Source organism: Macaca thibetana, chromosome X (assembly GCF_024542745.1).
Source record: "Macaca thibetana thibetana isolate TM-01 chromosome X, ASM2454274v1, whole genome shotgun sequence".
Lineage (NCBI taxonomy): Eukaryota > Metazoa > Chordata > Mammalia > Primates > Cercopithecidae > Macaca > Macaca thibetana.
Window position 1 is genome coordinate 98154252 of NC_065598.1, and position 22934 is coordinate 98177185.

Genomic DNA, 22934 nt, shown 5'->3' on the forward strand with positions numbered 1-22934 from the left:
CTCTCTCCCTAGATCCACCTCCAGTGGCTGCTCTGCTGGTGGTGCAGTTGCTGCTGACAACCACCCTCAACGGGTCTGCACCCATCCAGGAAATATCTGTCTTCCTCAAGCTTGGTTGTGCCTGTTCTACACACTATCTGTATTATTGAATTATTGACTGAGACTGTGTTTGGGAAGGAGGCTGAGTGACCACTGGACTGGATATTGACTGTAACTCTTGTTTCCAAGCTTATATCCTCAATCACCTAAAGATCAGAGTGTGAAGAAACAAACCTGTGACAGATCTGTGGTTGAAGTTTAGACTGGGGGAGGAGTATATTACTGGACTTTCTTTGTAACTTGTACCATGACTGGGGCAGAGATTGAGTCTGGTGCCCAGGTCAAGCCTGAAAAGAAGCCTGGGGAAGAGGTTGTAGGTGGGGCTGAGATAGAAAATGATGTCCCTCTGGTTGTCAGACCCAAGGTTAGGACCCAGGCCCAGATAATGCCTGGGGCAAGGCCCAAGGATAAGTCCAAGGTTATACCTGGAGCAAGCACCAAAGTTGAGACAAGTGCAGTGGGTGGGGCACGTCCTAAGAGTAAGGCCAAGGCAATACCTGTTTCACGATTTAAGGAAGAAGCCCAGATGTGGGCTCAGCCCAGGTTTGGTCCTGAAAGATTATCTAAGACAGAGAGAAACTCCCAGACCAATATCATAGCCTCTCCACTTGTCAGTACTGATTCTGTGTTGGTTGCTAAAACAAAGTACCTGTCTGAGGATAGAGAACTGGTTAATACAGACACTGAGAGCTTTCCTGGAAGGAAGGCCCATTACCAAGCAGGATTCCAACCTTTCTTTAGGTCAAAGGAGGAGACCAATATGGGGTCCTGGTGCTGTCCTAGGCCTACCTCCAAACAAGAAGTCTCTCCTAATTCTGATTTCAAATGGGTAGACAAATCTTCTGTGAGTTCCTTGTTCTGGAGTGGACAAGGTGCCCCGATCAGAGAAGAGGCTTGGGCCAGGAGCATTGGCAAAAGGAAGAGGCTAACGAACGAATGGCCACGCCAGGGGCCAAGCAAGAAGCCAGGTCAGAGGAGGGAGCCCTCATTGGGACTGGTTGGGGGCTACAGGATGAGTCAGCATGGCAGAATGAAGCCCAGCATCGAGTCCAGTCTACAAAGTTAGAGTTGATGTGTCCATAATTGGGAGTATTGGATTCTGGACTGAAGGAACGAGGCCAGTATGGGGACTGGGGCTAGCAGTAAATCCAAGGTACCGGAGGGACTGATGGAGAGCCTATTGGTTGATTCCTATTTGGGAGGGGAAATGACCAGTATGAAAACTGGGGGCTGAGGGCACCTCTGAATGATATACTAGCAGGATGATTATGAACAGGTCATTATTGGTTCCTGGTTCCTGGGCCTGGTGAAGGAGGTCAAACCAAGAGGCTGAGGAAGAGAGGACCATTTTGGGGTTCTGGGTTTGGGGGTCACTGGGTCAGCCAGTTGTGGAATCTGGGGTGAGGTCACTGCAAAATTTCATCCTGGGAATAGGGTAAAAGACAGTGCCAGATCCAGGCACATGGCCAATCAAGAGGCTAATACCATGTCTAGGTCCCAAACTAACCAGGAGCTCTATATTTCATCTAGTTCTGGTTCTGAGGATGAGTCTGTAAAGACACCCTGGTTCTGGGCCAGAGATAAAACCAACACCTGGTCTGGGCCCAGGGAAGATCCCAATAGCAGGTCCAGGTTTAGGGCTAAGAAAGAAGTCTATGTTGAATCCAGTTCTGGGTCTGAGCATGAAGACCATTTGGAATCTTGGTTTGGGGCTGGAGAGGAGGCCAAATTCAGGTGCAAAATGAGAGCCGGGAAGGAGACCAATAACAGGGCCAGGCATAGGGCCAAACGAGAAGCTTGCATTGATTTCATGCCTGGGTCTATAGATGTAATTAAAAGAGAGTCCTGTTTCTGGCCTGAAGAAAATCCTAATACCTTTTCAAGGCCCATGATCAAGAAAGAGGCTAGGGCCAGAGCAATGGCAAAGGAAGAGGCTAAAACGAAGGCCCAAGCCAGGGCCAAGCAAGAAGCCAGGTCAGAGGAGGAAGCCCTCATTGGGACCTGGTTCTGGGCTACAGATGAGTCCAGCATGGCAGATGAAGCCAGCATCGAGTCCAGTCTACAAGTAGAGGATGAGTCCATAATTGGGAGTTGGTTCTGGACTGAAGAAGAGGCCAGTATGGGGACTGGGGCTAGCAGTAAATCCAGACCGAGGACTGATGGAGAGCCTATTGGTGATTCCTTATTTGGGACTGGGGAAAAGACCAGTATGAAAACTGGGGCTGAGGCCACCTCTGAATGTATACTAGCAGCTGATGATGAACAGGTCATTATTGGTTCCTGGTTCTGGGCTGGTGAAGAGGTCAACCAAGAGGCTGAGGAAGAGACCATTTTTGGGTCTTGGTTCTGGGTCACTGATGCAGCCAGTGTGGAATCTGGTTTTGGGGTCAGCTGTGAGTCCAGGTCAAGGTCTGAGGAAGAAGAGGTCATTGGTCCCTGGTTTTGGTCTGGAGAACAAGTTGATATAGAGGCTGGGATTGGAGAAGAGGCCAGGCCAGGAGCTGAAGAAGAGACAATATTCGGGTCCTGGTTTTGGGCTGAAAACCACACCTATATGGATTGTAGGGCTGAAGCTAGCTGTGGCACCATGCAAGGGGCTGAGGAGGAGGGGCCCATTATTGGGTCCTGGTTTTGGACCAGAGTAGAAGCTTGTGTGGAGGGTGATGTCAACAGCAAGTCTAGCCTGGAAGACAAGGAAGAGGCCATGATACCATGTTTTGGGGCCAAAGAAAATGTCAGTATGAAGCATGGGACTGATGTCAGATGCAGATTTATGGCAGGGGCTGAGGAGACCAATAATAGGTCTTGCTTCTGGGCAGAAAAAGAACCCTGTATGTATCCTACCTGTGGAGGAATTTGGAAGACTAGGCCAGAGGAGGAAGAGGACATTGTCAATTCATGGTTCTGGTCCAGAAAATACACAAAGCCAGAGGCCATTATAGGGTCCTGGTTATGGGCTACAGAAGAGAGTAATATAGATGGAACTGGAGAAAAGGCCAAGTTATTGACTGAAGAGGAGACCATGATCAATTCCTGGTTCTGGAAAGATGAAGCCATTTCAGAGGCTATTGACAGAGAAGAGTCCAGGCCAGAAGCTGAGGAGGGGGACATTATTGGTTCTTGGTTCTGGGCTGGAGAAGAGGACAGACTAGAGCCAGCTGCTGAGGTTAGAGAAGAGGACAGGCTAGTAGCTGAGAAAGAAGGTATTGTTGGTTCCTGGTTTGGGGCCAGAGAAGAGACCATTAGAAGAGAGGCTGGGTCTTGCAGCAAATCCAGTCCTAAAGCTGAAGAGGAAGAAGTCATTATTGGGTCCTGGTTCTGGGAAGAAGAGGCCAGTCTGGAGGCAGTGGCAGGAGTCGGCTTTGAGTCAAAGCCAGGGACTGAGAAGGAAGAAATCACTGTTGGGTCCTGGTTCTGGCCTGAAGAAGAAACCAGTATAGAGGCTGGATCTCAGGCAGTAGAGGAGATGGAGTCAGAGACTGAAGAGGAAACCATTTTTGGGTCCTGGTTCTGGGCTGGAAAAGAAGTCAGTGAAGAAGCAGGACCATGCTGTGTATCCAAGTCAGAGGATGATGAAGAGATGATTATTGAGTCCTGGTTCTGGTCTGGAGACAAAGCCACTAAGGAAACTGGAACTGTGGCCACCTGTGAATCTAAGCCAGAAAATGAGGAAGGGGCCATTGTTGGGTCTTGGTTTGAGGCTGAAGATGAGGTGGATAACAGGACTGACAATGGAAGCAACTGTGAGTCCAGGACATTAGCTGATGAAGATGAGGCCATAGTGGGGCCCTGGTTCTGGGCAGGAGATGAGGCCCATTTTGGATCAAATCCTAGCCCCGTGTTCAGGGCCATTTGCAGGTCTACGTGTTCGGTTGAACAGGAGCCTGATCCTTCACGCAGGCCTCAGAGTTGGGAGGAGGTTACTGTTCAGTTCAAGCCTGGTCCATGGGGTAGGGTCGGCTTCCCATCTATAAGCCCCTTTAGATTTCCAAAAGAGGCAGCATCTTTATTCTGTGAAATGTTTGGGGGCAAACCCAGGAACGTGGTACTTAGCCCAGAAGGGGAAGATCAGGAATCTTTGCTTCAGCCTGATCAGCCTGATCCTGAGTTCCCATTTCAGTATGATCCTTCCTACCGGTCAGTCCAGGAAATTCGAGAGCATCTTAGGGCCAAAGAGAGTGCAGAGCCTGAGAGTTGGTCCTGTAGCTGCATACAATGTGAGCTGAAAATTGGTTCTGAAGAGTTTGAAGAACTTCTTTTATTAATGGAAAAAATTCGGGATCCTTTTATTCATGAAATATCTAAAATTGCAATGGGTATAAGAAGTGCTTCTCAATTTACCCGAGATTTCATTCGAGATTCAGGTGTTGTCTCACTTATTGAAACCTTGCTTAATTATCCATCCTCCCGAGTTAGAACAAGGTTTTTGGAAAATATGATTCGCATGGCCCCACCTTATCCAAATCTAAACATGATTCAGACATACATATGTAAAGTGTGTGAGGAAACCCTTGCTTACAGCTTGGATTCCCCAGAACAGCTGTCTGGAATAAGGATGATTAGACATCTTACTATTACTACTGACTATCACACACTGGTTGCCAATTATATGTCTGGGTTTCTCTCCTTATTAGCTACAGGCAATACCAAAACAAGGTTTCATATTTTGAAAATGCTACTGAATTTGTCTGAAAATCTTTTAATGACAAAAGAACTACTCAGTGCTGAAGCAGTGTCAGAATTTATGGGTCTTTTTAACAGGGAAGAGACAAATGACAATATTCAAATTGTTCTTGCAATATTTGAGAATATTGGTAACAATATCAAAAAAGAAACAGTGTTCACTGATGATGATTTCAATCTTGAGCCGCTTATTTCTGCATTCCACAAAGTTGAGAAATTTGCTAAGGAACTGCAAGGCAAAACAGACAATCAAAATGACCCTGAAGGGGACCAAGAAAATTAGTAATGTTTAATTACTGACCTCAGATTGTCCTTATGTTCCTGAGTTATGATCTTTGAGTAATGCTTTGGCTTTAACAGTTGGTTCTGTGTTGCAACATATATCTTTAGTGCTGACACTAACTTTGTCCAACTCTGTCTGTAAGCTGGAGCATTTTTCTGATGCCAACTGAATATTAGAGCTGAAAACACATTTTGTTGATATTTGTCTTGTCCAGATTGTGATGTTCGGTATTTGAGCTTATAGTGAACTGAGCCATCATAAATAAGCCACCCTTCTGATTGTCGTTCTACTGTATGTGTGTGTGTGTGTGTGTGTGTGTGTGTATGTATATATATATTTGAGTGTTGTTTGTGTTTCAATAAAGTTATATGTTAAAGTTGGCAGAAATCACCCTTCTTCTCGAACTTAAATACCGACCCAATGATAACACATGAATACACATAGAGATAATTAATATATGAATAATATGTTCCTTTCAAAAGTTTTTTCTCAGATTTCAACACAAAAATTACCAGGGACTGCTATGTAGGGCATACTTCAGAGAAAAAGTAGCTACTTCGGTTGGACTCTGAAGTTTGGGAAAGAGGTTGGTGGTGTAAAAAAAAAAAGCATGGAGTTGGGAAAAATTTTCCTATGGGAGTGAGGTATCCTGTTTGCCTAGAGTGAGTGAGAGGAATATATTAAACAACGTAGAGGATGACATAAGTTTTAAAGAGCTGAGAATTTGCATTTTACAGCTCAGAGCACAGCTGCTGCTTCCATACTACCTAAAGGGCAAAATAGTAAGACAGGAAAGCATAGGGATTTGATTGAGTCAGGAAGACGATTTAATCATGATGGTACCATGGTAAGTGCTAAGGCAACATCATACAGCCAGTAAACATGATTATGTATAGGGTTTTAAATTAGCAAAAGCCCTGACACTTTTGATATTTCATATAATAGAGAACACTGGTATCATACATGGAAAGTATGATCCCATTTGAAAAATAAATGTGAACTGACCAAACTCATGTGAAGTGAATATTATTTAATAATAGAATTCTACAATGATATAAAATGTATCAAAGGAATGAAGAAGTAAGAGAGACTACAATTTCAGAAGAACTGGCTTGTCAAAAAATAAAAATTATTTAAGGGACCAAATTGTAAAATTACCAAAGTTCCTGAGTTCATCCCACATATATTTTTACATTTAAAAAGGTTGGAACATGTATCTTCAGACAGTAGCAAGAGACAGGAATAAAGTCGGTTTGGGGAGAGAGTCTAGGATAACAGGAAATATGCAGTTTTATTTTCTCAGGAAAAAAAAACCCAAAAAACTAGATACAGTGACCTTTTTACATTTGGTTTGCCTCAGGATGCAAAGTGCTTTTTACCACCTGATCTCATTTCTCATTACTATTTCTGGTTCATTATAAATGATATAAATTAAATTTCAATATGATGTTAGTTTGCTAAGGTTTACAAAAGTAGGGCAAAGTGGCAGTTTTGCCTCCCTTCACAAATCAAAAGTTTTAACAGGGATCATCCTGGTGGTGCAAATTGGAGTTTGAATGTTTGCTTTGCTTACTAGCGTTTTTCAAGACAGATCTTGCGTGTGTTTTAGTATGTCGCTCGAGTCGTATACAAAAGATTACAAATCACTTCATCTCCCAAATCTTCATCGAATGTTCCTCGCTAGTTCTCCAGAGCAAAGCCCGGCCTTCCTTCCAGCTGTCTGGGCCAGGAGCTTCAGGGTCTTCTAGCAAGCACCCCGGAGGCTGTCTTCTGACTCTCATCCAGGGCTGTGGCGAACTAGCTGACTACGCAGTCACGTGGAGGGGTGGGGCGGCGGGCGGCGGGCGGGGACCGGGGCGGAGGGGGGGGGGGGGGGGGGGGGGGGGCTGACGGTGGGTCATGTGACCAGGCTCTGGGTTGGGCTGGCCTAGAAGAGTGTTTTCTTACACCCAGAAAGTACAGGAAAGGCGGACGACACTTGTGCTCCGCAGAGCGGAAGGCTGGGGGGAACGGCGGGATGTTAAGGTAGGTAGGTGTCTCGCCATGCTTCATCGGCCTGAAAACTAATTTCTCAGGCGACCAGAATTACAGTATTTTTTGGTAGAGGAAACTATCCCTCGGCCAACCGCGAGCGTCTTAGACAGTCTGTCTTTTGTCCAGGAGCTCAAGAAGCAGAGACTCTACCAGCCCAAGGCGTTCGTGAAGAGAAGCAGCTTTTGCTATTGGAGGAGGTGGGTGCAAGGACGGCACATGCCATCCCTGAGAGGCGGTGACTGAGACTAGATGCGGGTGCAGGTAATGCCTCGGATCTGCCGGCTACCTCCTGCCTTTTGAACATCCCAGGGCTCCCAGCCCAGCGCCCGGTGTTTCTATGTGCGGGTGGGGGAGGTGGGCATACGGATGGAGTTGGCTTCAGGGGAGCCCAGAGAGGGGAAATGGTGAAGTGAGAATTCGTGAACACCTGTGGTACTGGATCAGGAAAGGTAAGGGTGGGGATGGGAACCATCGGCTTTGCTACTGCCGTCTTCCTCCCACCAAGTAGGCACTCTGCTCTCTGTCTGTCTGTCTGTCTGTCTGCTTACTGGCAGTATTCAGGCAGTGGGGATGGCTAATACCAGCTTAAAACTGGCAGAGGGTGGAGGAGGGCAGGAGAAGGGAACACATACATCTGCCTTTTACTGCAAGGCTCCAGCTGACTGGGGATGCAAGAGAGGAATGAACCTCAATCCTGGCAATTCTAGGAAAAGGAGGAGAAGACATAGACTCGAGGAGAGGAAACCTAGATGCTGTGGGCCCTTCACCTAGGATTTCTCATTAGGATACTCCAAGCTTCTCGACCCCCAACGGGGTTCCTGGATCTCAGCCCCATGCAGCAGAATCTCATTCCCATTGAGGGACACAAAGTGGGTTGCTGCTCCATGTGACACTCTCTCTCCCTGCTGTGTTGGGCCTCAGAGGAGGGTCTTTCTGGGGAGCACCTACAGAAACTGCTTCATGGATAGTCTCCTAACTTCCCCTCTGCATACCCTTTGCCCTCTTGTGTTGTGATCTCTGCTCATTCCTTAGGATGTGTTTCTTTGGTCCCATCACAGGTAGCAACCCCATGGTAAGTCCTTGTCCTCTTTCACATTGAGTATCCTCCTTTCCCCCTGCCCCATGCATCCACTGGGTACCAAGTGAAAGAAAGTGGTTCCTCTACCCACAATACTTCTGGCACAGAATATGTGGATTTTTCACACCAAGCAATTCTCCTATTCTTTGAGGACACCAGTTAGGTATCCTACAGTTTAATTCAATTCTGACACTACCCAGAGTTAGTGCAGACTTCTCTGGTTAAGGGCTCATTCCCATAAGACTGCCCTCCCCCACTTCAGACAGCAATCACAAGTAATGGATCTCCACGTTACCCACACTTCTGTCTGACTTAGCTCCCAGTTGGGAGTTCCCACAACCCCCTCCTCAGGTTCAATAATTTGCTATTGGGGCCCACTGAACTCAGGGACACACTACTTCCTATTATTGGTTCATTATAAAGAATATAAATTAAAAGTCAGATGAAGAGGTACATTATGGCAAGGTCCAGAAGGGTCCCAAATGCTGAAGCTGCCATCCATGTGGATTTGGTGTACACCACCTTCCCAGAATATGAATGAGTTCACCAACCTGGAAAATCTCAGACAGTTAGGGTTTTTGTAGAGGTTTCATTACATAGATATGATTGATGAAATCACTGACCATTGGTGATTAGCTCAATCTTCAGCCCCTATCCTCTCCTTGGAGGTCAAGGGGTGAGGCTGAAAGTTCCAACCCTCTAATCATGTCTTAGGTGGGGAGGGGGAACATGGACATCCGCCTTTTGCTCCAAGGCTCTAGGTGGCTGGGAATCCAAGGGAGGAATGAACCTCAATTTTCAGCTCTAGGGAAGAAAGGAGGAAACAGAGACTCAAGAGGAGGTAACCTAAATGCTTTGGGTTCTTCATGTAGGAATTTTCGTTGGGATACTCTATGTTTCTGAACCTCCAAGTCAACTTCTGGATCTCAACCTCAGGTAGCAGCATCCTCAACCCCCAGGTCAATTTCTGGATCTCAACCTCAGGCAGCAGCATCCTGAGGATCTGCCCTGGATATGAGGTCCTGAAAGGAGCCAGTCTCAAACTGTGCTCTCAACAGTTCCCTTTCCTTTTTTTTTTTTTTTTTTTTTTTTTTTTGAGACGGAGTCTTGCTCTGTCCCCCAGGCTGGAGCGCAGTAGCCGGATCTCAGCTCACTGCAAGCTCCGCCTCCCGGGTTCAGGCCATTCTCCTGCCTCAGCCTCCCGAGTAGCTGGGACTACAGGCGCCCGCCGCCTCACCCGGCTAGTTTTTTGTATTTTTTAGTAGAGACGGGGTTTCACCGTTTTAGCCAGGATGGTCTCAATCTCCTGACCTCGTGATCCGCCCGTCTCGGCCTCCCAAAGTGCTAGGATTACAGGCTTGAGCCACCACGCCCGGCCAACAGTTCCCTTTCATCTAATGACAAGGGTTGCTGCTCCATCTGATGCCCTCTCCTCCTAAAGTCAGGGAAAGGGTCTTTCTGAGAACCACCTACAGAGACTGTCTTACAGATTCCCCTCTGTAGACCCTTTGCTCTCTTCCTTGTTTCAGTTTTATGGCCAATGCTTTAGACTTGGTAATTTGCACCTATTCTTGGTGACACCTCCTAGTTGGTGTTGAACCCTTTTGGTCATAGCTCAGATCTATGAGATAACCACATGATACCAAAATCTTTTAGGACAATATATTAGAAAAAATAAATTATATTAGTCCTATTAACCTCTATATTTTTTGCATTTTACAGATTTGAAGCCAACTCATAAATGTCTTCCACATTATTTTTTACAGCTGCATTGTGCTTTATCGTGTCACTACCATAATTTATTTACTCACTTTCCTATGAGTGGACATTTGTTTCTAATATTAAGCTATTACAAATAATACTAGAAGGAATAACCTTGTGAAAATATACAGTATTTGTGTATGTTTGGATGTGTATCTTCACAGATTCCTAGGTCTGGTGCTGGTAGGTCAAATAGTAAGTGCATGTGTGTAGTTTCATTAGGTATTCTCAAATTTCCCTCCAAAGGGGTACTGTAAGTATTTACTGCCACCAGCAATATATGTGAGTAACTGGTTTACCGCAGCCATGTTAATCAGTTTCTTATTATTCTTTTGACATTTGTAGAGTATCTGATGACTTAACCTCTCTCATTCCTGATGTTACCAATTGTGTCTACTCCTCTCTCTTTTTAAAAATTTTTCTGCCTAGAGAGTTATCAATTTTATTGACCATCTCAATGAACTAGCATTTAGTCTTATGATTTTCTTTATTGTTTCACTGTTTTCTATTTCCTTTGTTTCTCTCTTTATATTTATTATTTCTTTTGTTTACTTGGTGTTTAGGCCACTCTACTTTTTCTGGTCACTTAAAGTAGAAACTGAGGCCATTGATTTGAGACCTTTCTTCTCTTCTAATATAGGCATTTTAGTACTGTAAATTCCCCTCTAATACTACTTTAGCTATATCTCACAATTTTGATGTGTTGCGTTTTCATTTTTCTTCAGTTTGAAATTACTTACTGATTTCTCTTTGAGTTTGTTCTTTGATCCAAGAGTTAGTTATTTAGATGTATGCTGTGTAGTTCTCAAGTATTTGGGGATTTTCCAGTTATTGATTTCTAATTTAATTACATTGTAACCAGAGAATATACTTCTTGTAACTTGAATCCTTTTAATTTATTGAGACTTCATTTATGGTCCAGAATATGGTCTATCTTGATACATATTCTATGTGTACTTGAAGAGAATGTGTATTCTTCTGTTATTGTGTGAATTGTTCTATAAATGTCAGTAAGGCCCAGTTGGTTCAGAATTATTTTATTTTATTTTATTTTTTAAGTTCCAGGGTTCATGTGCAGGATGTGCAGGTTTGTTACATAGGTAAATGTGTGCCATGGTGGTTTGCTGCATCTATCAACCCATCACCTAGCTATTAAGCCTGGCATGCATTAACTCATTTTTCTAATGGTCTGCCTGCTTGCTGCCCTCCCCCAAAAGGCCCCAGTGTGTGTTGTTCCCCTCTCTGTGTCCATGTGTTCTCATTGTTCAGCTCCTACTTATAAGTGAGAACATGCAGTGTTGGGTTTTATCTCTCTGCATTAGTTTCCTGAGGATAATGGCTTCCTGCTTCATCCATGTCCCTGCAAAGGACATGATCTCATTCCTTTTTTATGGCTGCATAGTATTCCATGGTGTACATGTACCAAATTTTCTTTACCCAGTCCATCACTGATGGGCATTTGGGTTGATTCCACATCTTTGCTATTGTGAATATTGCTGCAGTGAACATATGTGTGCATGCATCTTTATAATAGAATGATTTATATTCCTTTGGGTATACACCTAATAATGGGATCGTTGGGTCAAATGGTATTTCTGATTCTAGGTCTTTGGGGAATCGCCACCCTATCTTCCACAATGCTTGAATGAATTTACATTCCCAACAACAATGTAAAAGCATTCCTATTCTTCTGCAGTCTCACCAGGATCTGTTGTTTCTTGACTTGTTAATAATAGTCAATCTGACTGGTGTAAGATGGTATCTCATTGTGATTTTGATTTGCATTTCTCTAATGATGAGTGATGTTGAGCTTTTTTTTCATATGTTTTTTGGCCACATTTGTGTCTTCTTTTGAAAATTGTCTGTTCATTTCCTTTGCCCACTTTTTAATGGGGTTGTTTAGTTTTTTCTTGTAAATTTTAGTTTCTTATCGATTCTGGATATTAGACCTTTGTCAGATGGATGGACTGCAAAAATTTCCTCCCATTCTGTAGGTTGTCTGTTCATTCTGATGATAGTTTATTTTGCTGTGCAGAAGCTCTTTAGTTTTATTAGATCCCATTTGTCAACTTTTGCTTTTGTTGCAGTTGCTTTTGACATTTTTGTCATGAAATCTTTGCCCGTCCCTATGTCCTGAATGGTATTGCCCAGATTTTCTTCTTCTAGGGTTTTTATAGTTTTGGGTTTTACATTTAAGTATTTAATCCATTTTGAGTTAATTTTTGTATATGGTGTAAGGAAGGGGTCCATTTTCAATTTTTGGCATATGGCTAGCCAGTTCTGCCAGCACCATTTGTTAAATGGGGAATCCTTTCCCCATTGCTTGTTTTTGTCAGGTTTGTCAAAGATCAGATGGTTGTAGATGTGCAGTTTTATTTCTGAGTTCTGTATTCTGTTCTATTGGTCTGTGTGCCTGTTTTTGTGCCAGTATCATGCTGTTTTGGTTACTGTAGCCTTATAGTATAGTTTGAAGTCAGGTAGCATGATGCCTCTGGCTTTGTTCTTTTTACTTAGGACTTTCCCAGCTATACAAGCTCTTTTTCAGTTCCATATGAATTTTAAAATTGTTTCTTCTAATTCTGTGAAGAATGTCAATGGTAGTTTAATGGGAATAGCACTGAATCTATAAATTGCTTTGGGCAGTATGGCCATTTTCACAATATTGATTCTTCCTATCCTTGAGCATAGAATGTTTTTCCATCTACTCATTTCCTCTCTGATTTCCGTGAGCAGTAGTTTGTAGTTCTCCTCAAAGAGGTCTTTCACTTCCCTTGTTAGCTGTATTCCTAAGTATTTTCTTCTCTTTGTGGCAATTGAAAATGGGAATTCATTCATGATTTGGCTCTCTGCTTGTTTGTTGTTGGTATATATGAATGCTTGTGATTTCTGCACATTGATTTTTTATCCTGAGACTTTCTGAAGGTGCTTATCAGCTTAAGAAGATTTTGGGCTGTATTGATGGGGTTTTCTAGGTATAGGATCATGTTATCTGCATACAAGGACAATTCGACTTCCTCTCTTCCTATTTGAATACGCTTTATTACTTTCTCTTGCCTGATTGCCCTGGCCAGAACTTCTAATACTATGTGGAATGGAAGTGGTGAGTGAGGGTATTCTTGTCTTGTTCTGGTTTTCAAGAGAAATGCTTCCAGCTTTTGTCCATTCAGTATGATATTGGCTGTGTGTTTGTCATAAATGGCTCTTATTATTTTGAGGTGTGTTCCTTCAATACCTAGTTTGTTGAGAGTTTTTAACATGAAGGGGTGTTGAATTTTATCGAAGGCCTTTTCTGCATCTATTGAGATAATCATGTGCTTTTTTGCCCTTTAGTTCTGTTTATGTGATGAAGTACATTTATTGATTTGTGTATGGATTCGGTTTGCTAGTATTTTATTGAGGATTTTTGCATCTATGTTCATCAGGAATATTGGCCTGAAGTTTTCTTTTCTTGTTGCATCTCTGCCAGGTTTTGGTATCAGGATGATGCTGGCCTCATAACATGAATTAGGGAGGAGTCCCTCCTTTTCAATTGTTTGGAATAGTTTCGGAAGAAATAGTACCAGCTCCCCTTTGTACCTCTGGTAGAATTCAGCTATAAATCCATCTGGTCCTGAAATTTTTTTGGTTGGTAGGCTGTTTATTACTACCTCAATTTCAGAAATTGTTATTGGTCTGCTCAGGGATTCAACCTCTTGCTGGTTCAGTCTTGGGAGGGTATATATCTCCAGGAATTTATCCATTTCTTCTAGATTTTCTGGTTTATTTGCATAGAGGTGTTTATAGTATTCTCCGGTGGGTTTTTTTTGTTTTTTGTTTTTTGTTTGTATTTCTGTGGGGTCAGTGGTGGTATCCCCCTTATCATTTCTGATTGTGTTTATTTGAATCTTTTCTCTTTTCTTTATTAGTCTAGCTAGTGGTCTATTTTATTGACTTTTAAATATATATATATATTAAAAACCAACTCCTGGATTCATTGAATTTTTTTTTTTTTTTGAGACAGAATCTCGCTCTGTTGCCCAGGCTGGAGTGCCCTGGTGAGCTCTCGGCTCACTGCAAGCTCCGCCTCCTGGGTTCATGCCATTCTCCTGCCTCAGCCTCCCGAGTAACTGGGACTACAGGTGCCCACCACCACGCCCGGCTAATTTTTTGTATTTTTTTAGTAGACACGGAGTTTCACCGAGTTAGCCAGGATGATCTTGATCTCCTGACCTCGTGATCCACCTGCCTCGGCCTCCCAAAGTGCTGGGATTACAGGTGTGAGCCACTGCGCCCAGATTCATTGAATTTTTGAAGGGATTTTCATGTCTCTATCTCCTTCAGTTTTGCTCTCATCTTGGTTATTTCCTGTCTTCTGCTAGCTCTGAGGTTTGTTGACTCTTGATTCTCTAGCCTTTTTGTTGTGATGTTAGGGTGTCGATTTGAAATCTTTCTAGCTTTTCGATGTGGGCATTCAGTGTTATACATTTTCCTCTTAACACTGCTTTAGCTGCATCTCAGATTCTGGTACATTGTCCCTTTGTTCTCATTAGTTTCAAAGAACTTCTTGATTTCTGCCTTAATTTCATTATTTACCCAGGAGTCTTTCAGGAGCAGGTTGTTCAGTTTCCATGTAGTTGTGTGGTTTTGAGTGGGTTTCAATTCACTCAACTCTTAATCTTGAGTGCTCTGAGAGACTGTTATGATTTCAGTTGTTTTGCATTTGCTGAGAAGTGTACTTCCAATCGTGTGATCAATTTTAGAGTAAGTGCCGTGTGCTGCTGAAAAAAATGTATTTTCTGTTGTTTTTGGGTGGAGAGTTCTGTAGATACCTATCAGGTCCACTTGGTCCAGAACTAAGTCTAAGTCCTGAATATCTTTGTTAATTTTCTGTCTCAATGATCTGTCTTATACTGACAGCAGGGTATTACAGTCTCCCACTGTTATTTCGTGGGGGTCTAAGTCTCTTTGCGGGTCTTTAAGAACTTGTTTTATGAATCTGGGTGCTCCTGTATTGGGTTCATATATATTTAGGATAGCTAGCTCTTCTTGTTGAATTGAACCATTTACTATTATGTAATGCCCTTCTTTGTCATTGTTGACCTTTGTTGGTTTAAAGTCTATTTTGTCAGAAACTAGGGTTCCCACCCCTGCTTTTTACTGCTTTCCATTTGTTTGGTATAATTTCCTCCATCCCATTATTTCGAGCCTGTGTGTCTTTGCACATGAGATGTTTCTCTTGAATACAGCATACTGATGCATCTTCTCTTTTTATCCAGCTTGCCGTTCTGTGTCTTTTAATTGGGGCGTTTACCCCATTTACATTTAAGGGTAATATTCTTATGTATGAATTTGATCCTGTTATGATGCTGGTTGATTAATTTTGCAGACGTGTTACTGTAGTTGCTTCATAGTGTCGTTGGTACTTCAGTGTGTTTCTTTAGTGGCTGGTAATGGTTTTTGCTTTCCAAGTTTAGTGATTCCTTCAGGAGCTCTTTCAAGGCAGGCCTGGTGGTGACAAAATCCCTCAGCATTTGCTTGTCTGAAAAGGATTTTATTTTCCTTCGCTTATGTAGCTTAATTTGACTGGATATAAAATTCTGGGTTGGAAAATTTTTTTCTTTAAGAATGTTGACTATTGGCCCCCAATGTCTTCTGGCTTGTAGGTTTTCCACTGATATCTGCTGTTAGTCTGATGAGCTTCCCTTTGTAGGTAGCCTGGTCTTTCTCTCTGGCTGCCCTTAACATTTTTCTTTCATTTTGACCTTGGAGAATCTGATGACTATGTGTCTTGGGGTTGATCTTCTTGTGGAGTATCTTATTGGGGTTCTCTGGATTTTCTGAATTTGAATGTTGGCCTGTCTTGCTAGTTTGGGGAAGTTCTCCTGAATGTTATCCTGAAGTGTGTTTTCCAACTTGATTCTATTCTCTCTGTCTCTTTCAGGTACTCCAATCAGTTATAGGTTTGGTCTTTTTACATAATCCCATAGTTCTCGGAGGTTTTGTTTGTTCCTTTTCCTACTGTTTTCTCTAATCTTGTCTGTCTGTCTCATTTCAGCAAGATAGTCTTCAAGCTCTGATATTCTTTCTTCCACTTGATCAGTTTGGCGTTTGATGCTTGTGTGTTGCTTGAAGTTCTCATGCTGTGTTTCTCAACTTCATTAGGTCATTTATGTTTCTCTCTAAACTGATTATTCTAGTTAACAGCTCCTGTAATCTTTTATCATTGTTCTTAGCTTCTTTGAATTGGGTTAGAACATAATCCTTTAGCTCAATGAAGTTTGTTATTACCCACATTCTGAAGCCTACTTCTGTCAGTTCATCCATCTCAGCTTCAGCCCAGTTCTGTGCACTTGCTAGAGAGGTGTTGCAATCATTTGGAGGAGAAGAGGCATTCTACCTTTTGGAATTTTCAGCATTTTGCATTGGTTTTTCCTCATCTTCATGGATTTATCTACCTTTGCTCTTTGAAGCTGTTGACCTTTGTGTGGGGTTTTTGTGGGGTCTTTTTTTGTTGATGTTTTTGTTGTTGTTGCCTTCTGTTTGTTTGTTTTTCTTCCAGCAATCAGGTCCCTCTTCTGCAGGTCTACTGCAGTTTGCTGAGGGTCCACTCCAGACCTTGTTCGCCTGGGTATCACCAGTGGAGCATGAGAACAGCAGAGATTGCTGCCTGCCCCTTCCTCTGGAAGTTTTGTCCCAGAGGGATACCGACCTGATGCCAGCCAGAACTCTCCTGTATGAGGTGTCTGGCTACCCCTGTTGGGAGGTCTCACCCAGTCAGGAGGCATGGGATCGGGGGAAGCAGTCTGGCTGCCCCTTAGTGGAGCTGGCGTGCTGTGCTTGGGGAATCCCCCTTGTCCACATCACCTGGACTCTTCAGAGCCAGCAGGCAGGAAAGATTAAGTCTGCTGAACCTGACACCATGGCCACCCCTCTCTGAAGGTGCTCTTTCCCAGGGAGATGAGAGTCCTGTCTGTAAGACCTTGGTTAGAGTTGCAGGAATTCCTGTAGGTAGGCCTTGCCGAATGAGGAGGGATGGATACAGGTGCCACTTAAAGAAGCAGTCTGGCCAAGATCTTCCATAGCTGCTGTGCTGTGTTGTGGGGAATATCACCCAGTCCAAACCACCCAGCTTCTCTAGCACTGGCAGTGGAAAACTGCCAACTAGAGCCACAGTAATGGTGGTTGCCCATCCCCCCGGGAACTCAGTCATCTTTCACAGACTCCAGGCTGTTGTGCTGTCCAGCGGGGATTCCAAGCCAGTGGGTCTTAGCTTGTGGGATTCTGTGTTTGTGGGACCTACTGAGCAAGACTACTTGGCTCCCTGACTTCAGCCCCCTTTCCATGGGAGTGGATGGCTCTCCTGCCACCGTGGAGTTCTGGGAGCCACCAGAGTATGTAAAAACTCCTACAGCTCAGTGCCTGCCCCAACCGCTGCTGACTAGTGCAGCTGCCGTAGGTCTGCCCAGTTTTGTGCTTGGGACCCAAGGCCCTGGTGGTGTAAGCACACAAAGGAATCTTCTGATCTACAGATTGCAAAAATCCGTGGGAAAAGTGTAGAACCCTGGGCAGGTAGCACAGTCCCTCACCACCTCCCTTGGCTGAGGGAAGGAGCTCCCAGGTGAACTGTCGCCCCACCGTGCATTTCTTTGTTCTCCATAGGTGATGCCATCCACCTAGTCAGTCCCAATGACCCAGAGAAAATCTGTGTACCTCAGATGGAAATGCAGAAATCACCTGCCTTTTGTGTTTGTCTCAGTGGGAGCTGCCGACCAGAGCTGTTTATACTCGGCCATCTTGGGCCCTTCTCCAGTTAATAATTTTATGTCTTCTATTGTACATCTTTACTTATGTTGTCTCTATTTTTTGTTATTGAAACAGTGTTGCTGAAATCTTTGACTGTAAATATGCATATTCCTATTTACAATTGTGGATATGCCTATCTCATTGGAGTTCTATCACAATATTTTTGTTATTATCATTGTTTGTTAATATACTGTGGGGTTCACCTTGACAATTTTTCGTTATTGTTTATGATTGAAATTGCCTTATAATTTTATTTTTATTCTTTAGTTTTCTCATTATGGTTTTGTTATGTTGAACTCAATAAATCAGTTTAGATAGCTTTTGTTCCTTTTCTAGTCTCAGGAACTGTTTGTATAAGATAGAGATTGTCTGTACCTTAAAGACACCTTAAAACTTATCTCTGAAACATTTGTACCCAATGCCTTTTAGGGTGGCACATACATCATATATTCTTTACAGATTAAAATAAGCTCTTCACACTCATTATCTGCACTGCAGCTTATTCACACAGTTTGTTGTACCTGGAGAAGCTACCTTTCTTACTTTGTCCCTTCCCTCCAGTTATCCTCAGCCCCCTATAATGTCTGTCCATCAAAAGCCTGTCCATCCTTCAAATATTTTCTAGAAGGCCATCCACCCCCTTCATGGTGACACTCCTGATCCCTCTCACCAACTCCGTGAACTTTTACCTTCTTTTGAGCCCACTTCCTAACCTAATGTGTTTATACCTTCACTCCAGTGGTTAACTTGTACTGTTTGATTGGACAGCCATTCAGATAATCTTCATATTCTGCCACTAATATTCCTGATCCTTCCTTCTCTGTGTATCTTTGTTTATCCCTGGCCCAGGTGTTGAATGCTGGTTCAGGTTAGTGGAAACACCTTGCTTCAGAATCAAGTAAATACTTCCTTTGAGATGGGACTATACACTAGACAGTTTGTCTTAGAAAGAGATGGTAAGCTTAGAACATACTGTTTTTATGTGTTTATGACCTTAGTGGCATATATTTTTAATTTTTAAGTCATTTACTAATGGAATTAGATAATGTAGTATTGCACTGTTGTTTTGATGTTAGTAAAGAGGTTAAACATATTTTCAGATGTTTATTAGCTAGTTTTATTTTCTTTCTTATGAGTGGAGTATTTTTAGGTTTTCCCCATTTGCCTTTAGAGGTCCTTGGTTTAGAGGTTTTCGGAGGTTCAACAAATCCTTATAAATTTCTGTGCACATACAAACCTATGAACAGTCCAGGAATTTTGAAAGAAAAGTAATTTGGAGGTTGGGCAGGAATCTAAAATTTTTTTAGTTAACCTACGGTTATTAAAACAGTAGAACTGACTCAGGAAAAGATAAATGGGACACAGAGAGCCCATATATAGACTTTTATACTAAGACGACAGTTCAGATTCATGGAAAAAAGTGAAATATTCTGTCTGCTGTTGGTCCTCACAACCATCCACATGTTCTATGATTTGCTAGCAGGACACACAGGACTTGGTATATAGTTGTACTCACAGCTGTGATTTATTACAGTGAAAGGATACAAAACCAAACCAGCAAAGGGGGAAAAAGCATGGAGCAAAATCTAGAAGAAAATAGGCTCAAGCTTCCAAGAGTCCTCTTGCTGTGTATGGTCACACGGGATATGCTCAATTCCTCCAACAATTAATTGTGACAACATGTATGAAATGTTTTGTCTACCAAAGACAACATTAGAGACTCAATGCCCAAGATTTTTATTGGGGGCTTTTCATGTGTCTGCCCTTTGCCTAGCACAGACCGAAATTCCAGAATCCAAGAAGGAAAGAAAGTATTTTGCATGAACCACATTGTTTGCACAAAAAGTTTATGTACAGTGAGCCATTCTTATCAGCTCTAGGAATGATGGGAATTCTCCCTTAGTCCTAGTTCCCACACTCCAGGGCCATCCTGGCAAGCAGGAGTTTCTAAGGAGAGCAATCTCAGGCCTGTTATGTTAACTTTTTTTTTTTTTTTTTTTTTTTTTTTTTGCATGTTTAGTGAATGGTGTTGGAATAATTAGCTAGTCGTTTGGGAAAACAAGTTAAATTCCAATACACATGAACAAATCCCAGGAAGATTAGATGTCTTAGTGAGTGTTTTAAATGGAGTGGAAGGAGAAATAAATACTTATTTACCTAGAATGAATTTTGGCTGGTAAATGGAAAATGGAAGAGTAAAATAGAAATGGATTTTTTTCTACATAATACCAGTATCGTTTATTCAATAATATGCCCCTACTCCAACAATTTCTCATGTCTCTTTTGATATTGATGATGTCATTTTCATATGTGTTTCTGAGGTAACTGCTCTCTGGTGTTAGAAACATAACAGTTCACTTACTGCAGTTTATAATAAGCATTGAGGCTTATGTGAGATGTTATATCCATAACTCACATACATGGTTAGGCTCTCTAGTTAATTTCATCTCCAATTAATTTTATTTTCATATTCCTTCAATAAGATTGATTAGTGGTGAAGGACACTAATATTCTTCTAAAATTCCCTTGAAATTTTCTTGGAGTTTCAAAACGGAAAAGACTGTTGGTCAGGCCAACAGATGTGTCTCTCTGTTGCAAGGTCTACTGGATGTCGTCAAGAAGCCATCCATAATAACACTCGGTACCTTGATGGCATTAAAAGAAGTACACAATATCTGGCCATAGATCATACCAGTTCAGAAGCTCAATAACCTTATTAACAGAAAAATAAAATCCATCTGTGTGGGAAAAGCTCATGTTTAGCAAGTTTACAAGGTTTACAGGATTCAAAATATCAGTTTATTAAATTATAAGGAGAAACAGTAACAGCACAGGAACTAGAATACTAGCATTTAGTGGATTCACTCACTTTATACAGACCTAGAGAAAACTAAAATTAAAATCACAAGAGCAAGTAATTCATTTTTATTGAGAAGTTAATAAATTTTTAAATTTAATTTTAAGTTCCAGGATACATGTACATAACGTAAAGTTTTTTTATATAGGTAAATGTGTGCCATGGCGGTTTGCCACACCTGTCAACTCATCACCTAGGTATTAAGCCCGGCATGCAATAGCTCTTCTCCCTAATGCTCTTGCCTCCCCTGCCCTCCCCCGACAGGCCCCAGTGTATGTTGTTCCCCTCCCTCTGTCCATGTGTTCTCATTGTTCAGCTCCCACTTATAAGTGAGAACATGCAGTGTTGAGTTTTCTGTTCCTGCATTAGTTTGCTGAAGATAATGACTTCCAGCTCCATCCATGTCCCTGAAAGGACATGATCTCATTCCTTTTTATGGTTGCATAGTATTCCATGGTATATATGGTACCACGTTTTCTTTATCCAGTCTATCATTGATGGGCATTTGGGTTGATTCCACATCTTTGCTATTGTGAATAGTGCTGCAATGAACATACATGTACATGTATCTTTATAATAGAATGATTTATATTCTTTTGGGTATATACCCAGTAATGGGATTGCTGAGTCAAATGGTATTTCTGGTTCTAGGTCATTGAGGAATTGCCACACTGTCTTTCACAATGATTGAACTAATTTGCATTCCCACCAACAGTGTAAAAGTGTTCCTATTTCTCCACAGCCTCGTCAGCATCTGTTGTTTCTTGACTCTTTAATAATCACTATTCTGATTGGTATCAGATGGTATCTTAATGTGGTTTTGATTTGCATTTCTGTAATGATCACGTGAGGTCAGGAGTTCAAAACCAGCCTGCCCAACATGGCAAAATTCCATTGCTACTAAAAATACAAAAAATGGCCTGGCATGGTGGCAGGTGCCTGTAGTCCTAGCTATTTGGGAGGCTGAGGGAAGAGAATCGCTTGAACCTTGGAGGCAGAGGTTGCAGTAAGCCGAGACTGTGTCACTGCACTCCAGCCTGGGTGACAGAACAATACTCCATCTCAAAAAAAAAAAAAGAAAGACAAAAAAAAGAAAGAAGAGCCATTTATGACAAACTCATAGCCAATATCATACTGAATGGGCAAAAGCTGGGAGCATTTCCCTTGAAAACCAGCACAAGACAAGAATACACTCTCTCTCCCCTTCTATTTAACATAGTATTAGAAGTTCTGGTCAGGGTAATTGGTCAAGAGAAAGAAATAAAGGGTATTCAAATAGGAGGAGAGGAAGTCAAATTGTCTCTGTTTGCAGATGACATGATCCTATATCTAGAAAACCCCATCACCTCATCCCAAAATCTTCTTAAGCTGGAAAGCAACTTCAGCAAAGTCAGGATACAAAATCAATGTGCAAAAATCACAAGCATTCCTATACATCAACAACAGACAAGCAGAAAGCCAAATCATGAATGAGTTGCCATTCACAATGGCTACAAAGAGAATAAAATACCTAGGAATACAGCTAACAAGGGAAATGAAGGACCTCTTCAAGGAAAACTACAAACCACTGCTCAAAAAAGTCAGAGAGGACACAAATAAATAGAAAAACATCCCATGCTCATGGATAGGAAGAATTAATATCATGAAAATGGCCACACTGCCCAAAGCAATTTATAGATTCAATGCTATTCCTATTAAACTACCATTGATATTCTTCACAGAATTAGCAAAAACTACATTAGAATTCATATGGAACCAAAAAGAGCCAGTATAGCCAAGACAATCCTAAGCAAAAAGAAAAAAGGTGGAGTCATCACACTACTTCAAACTATACTATAAGGCTGCGGTAATCAAAACAGCATGGTACCGGTACAAACACAGACTCATAGATCAATGGAACAGAATAGAGATATCACAAATCAGACTGCACATCTACAACCATCTGATCTTCGACAAATCTGACAAAAGCAAGCAACAGGGAAAGGATTGCCTATTTAATAAATGGTGCTGTAAAAACTGTCTAGTCATATGCAGAAAACTGAAATTGGACCCCTTCCTTACATCATATACAAAAATTAACTTAAGATGGATTAAAGACTTAAAGGTAAAACCCCAAACCATAAAAACCCAGAAGAAAATCTGGGTAATACCACTCAAAACGTAGGGACAGGCAAAGATTTCATGACAAAAATGTCAAAAGTTATTGCAACAAAAGCAAAAATTGACAAATGGGATCTAATTAAACTAAAGAGTTTCTGCACAGCAGAAGAAACTATAATCAGAGTCAACAGACAACGTACAGGATGGGAGAAATTTTTTGAAATCTATTCATCTGACAAAAGTCTAATATCCAGAAT

General features: G+C 42.0%; 2 protein-coding genes across 2 annotated transcripts in view; both read left to right on the forward strand.

Annotated features, from left to right (window-relative positions):
• Window positions 1–271: 271 nt before the first annotated feature.
• Window positions 272–6134, forward strand: GPRASP1 (G protein-coupled receptor associated sorting protein 1). The gene is made up of 2 exons (XM_050776076.1): window positions 272–973; window positions 1505–6134. The coding sequence occupies exons 1-2, from the start codon at window positions 347–349 to the stop codon at window positions 5063–5065; spliced, it is 4188 nt and encodes a 1395-aa protein (XP_050632033.1). The 5' UTR covers window positions 272–346; the 3' UTR covers window positions 5066–6134.
• Window positions 6135–7335: 1201 nt separating this feature from the next.
• Window positions 7336–22934, forward strand: part of GPRASP3 (G protein-coupled receptor associated sorting protein family member 3) — an 88773-nt gene continuing 73174 nt past the window's right edge. Inside the window, exon 1 of the mRNA XM_050775955.1 lies at window positions 7336–7360. The gene's annotated coding sequence lies outside the window, so the exon portion shown is untranslated. The remainder of the gene's footprint in view (window positions 7361–22934) is intronic.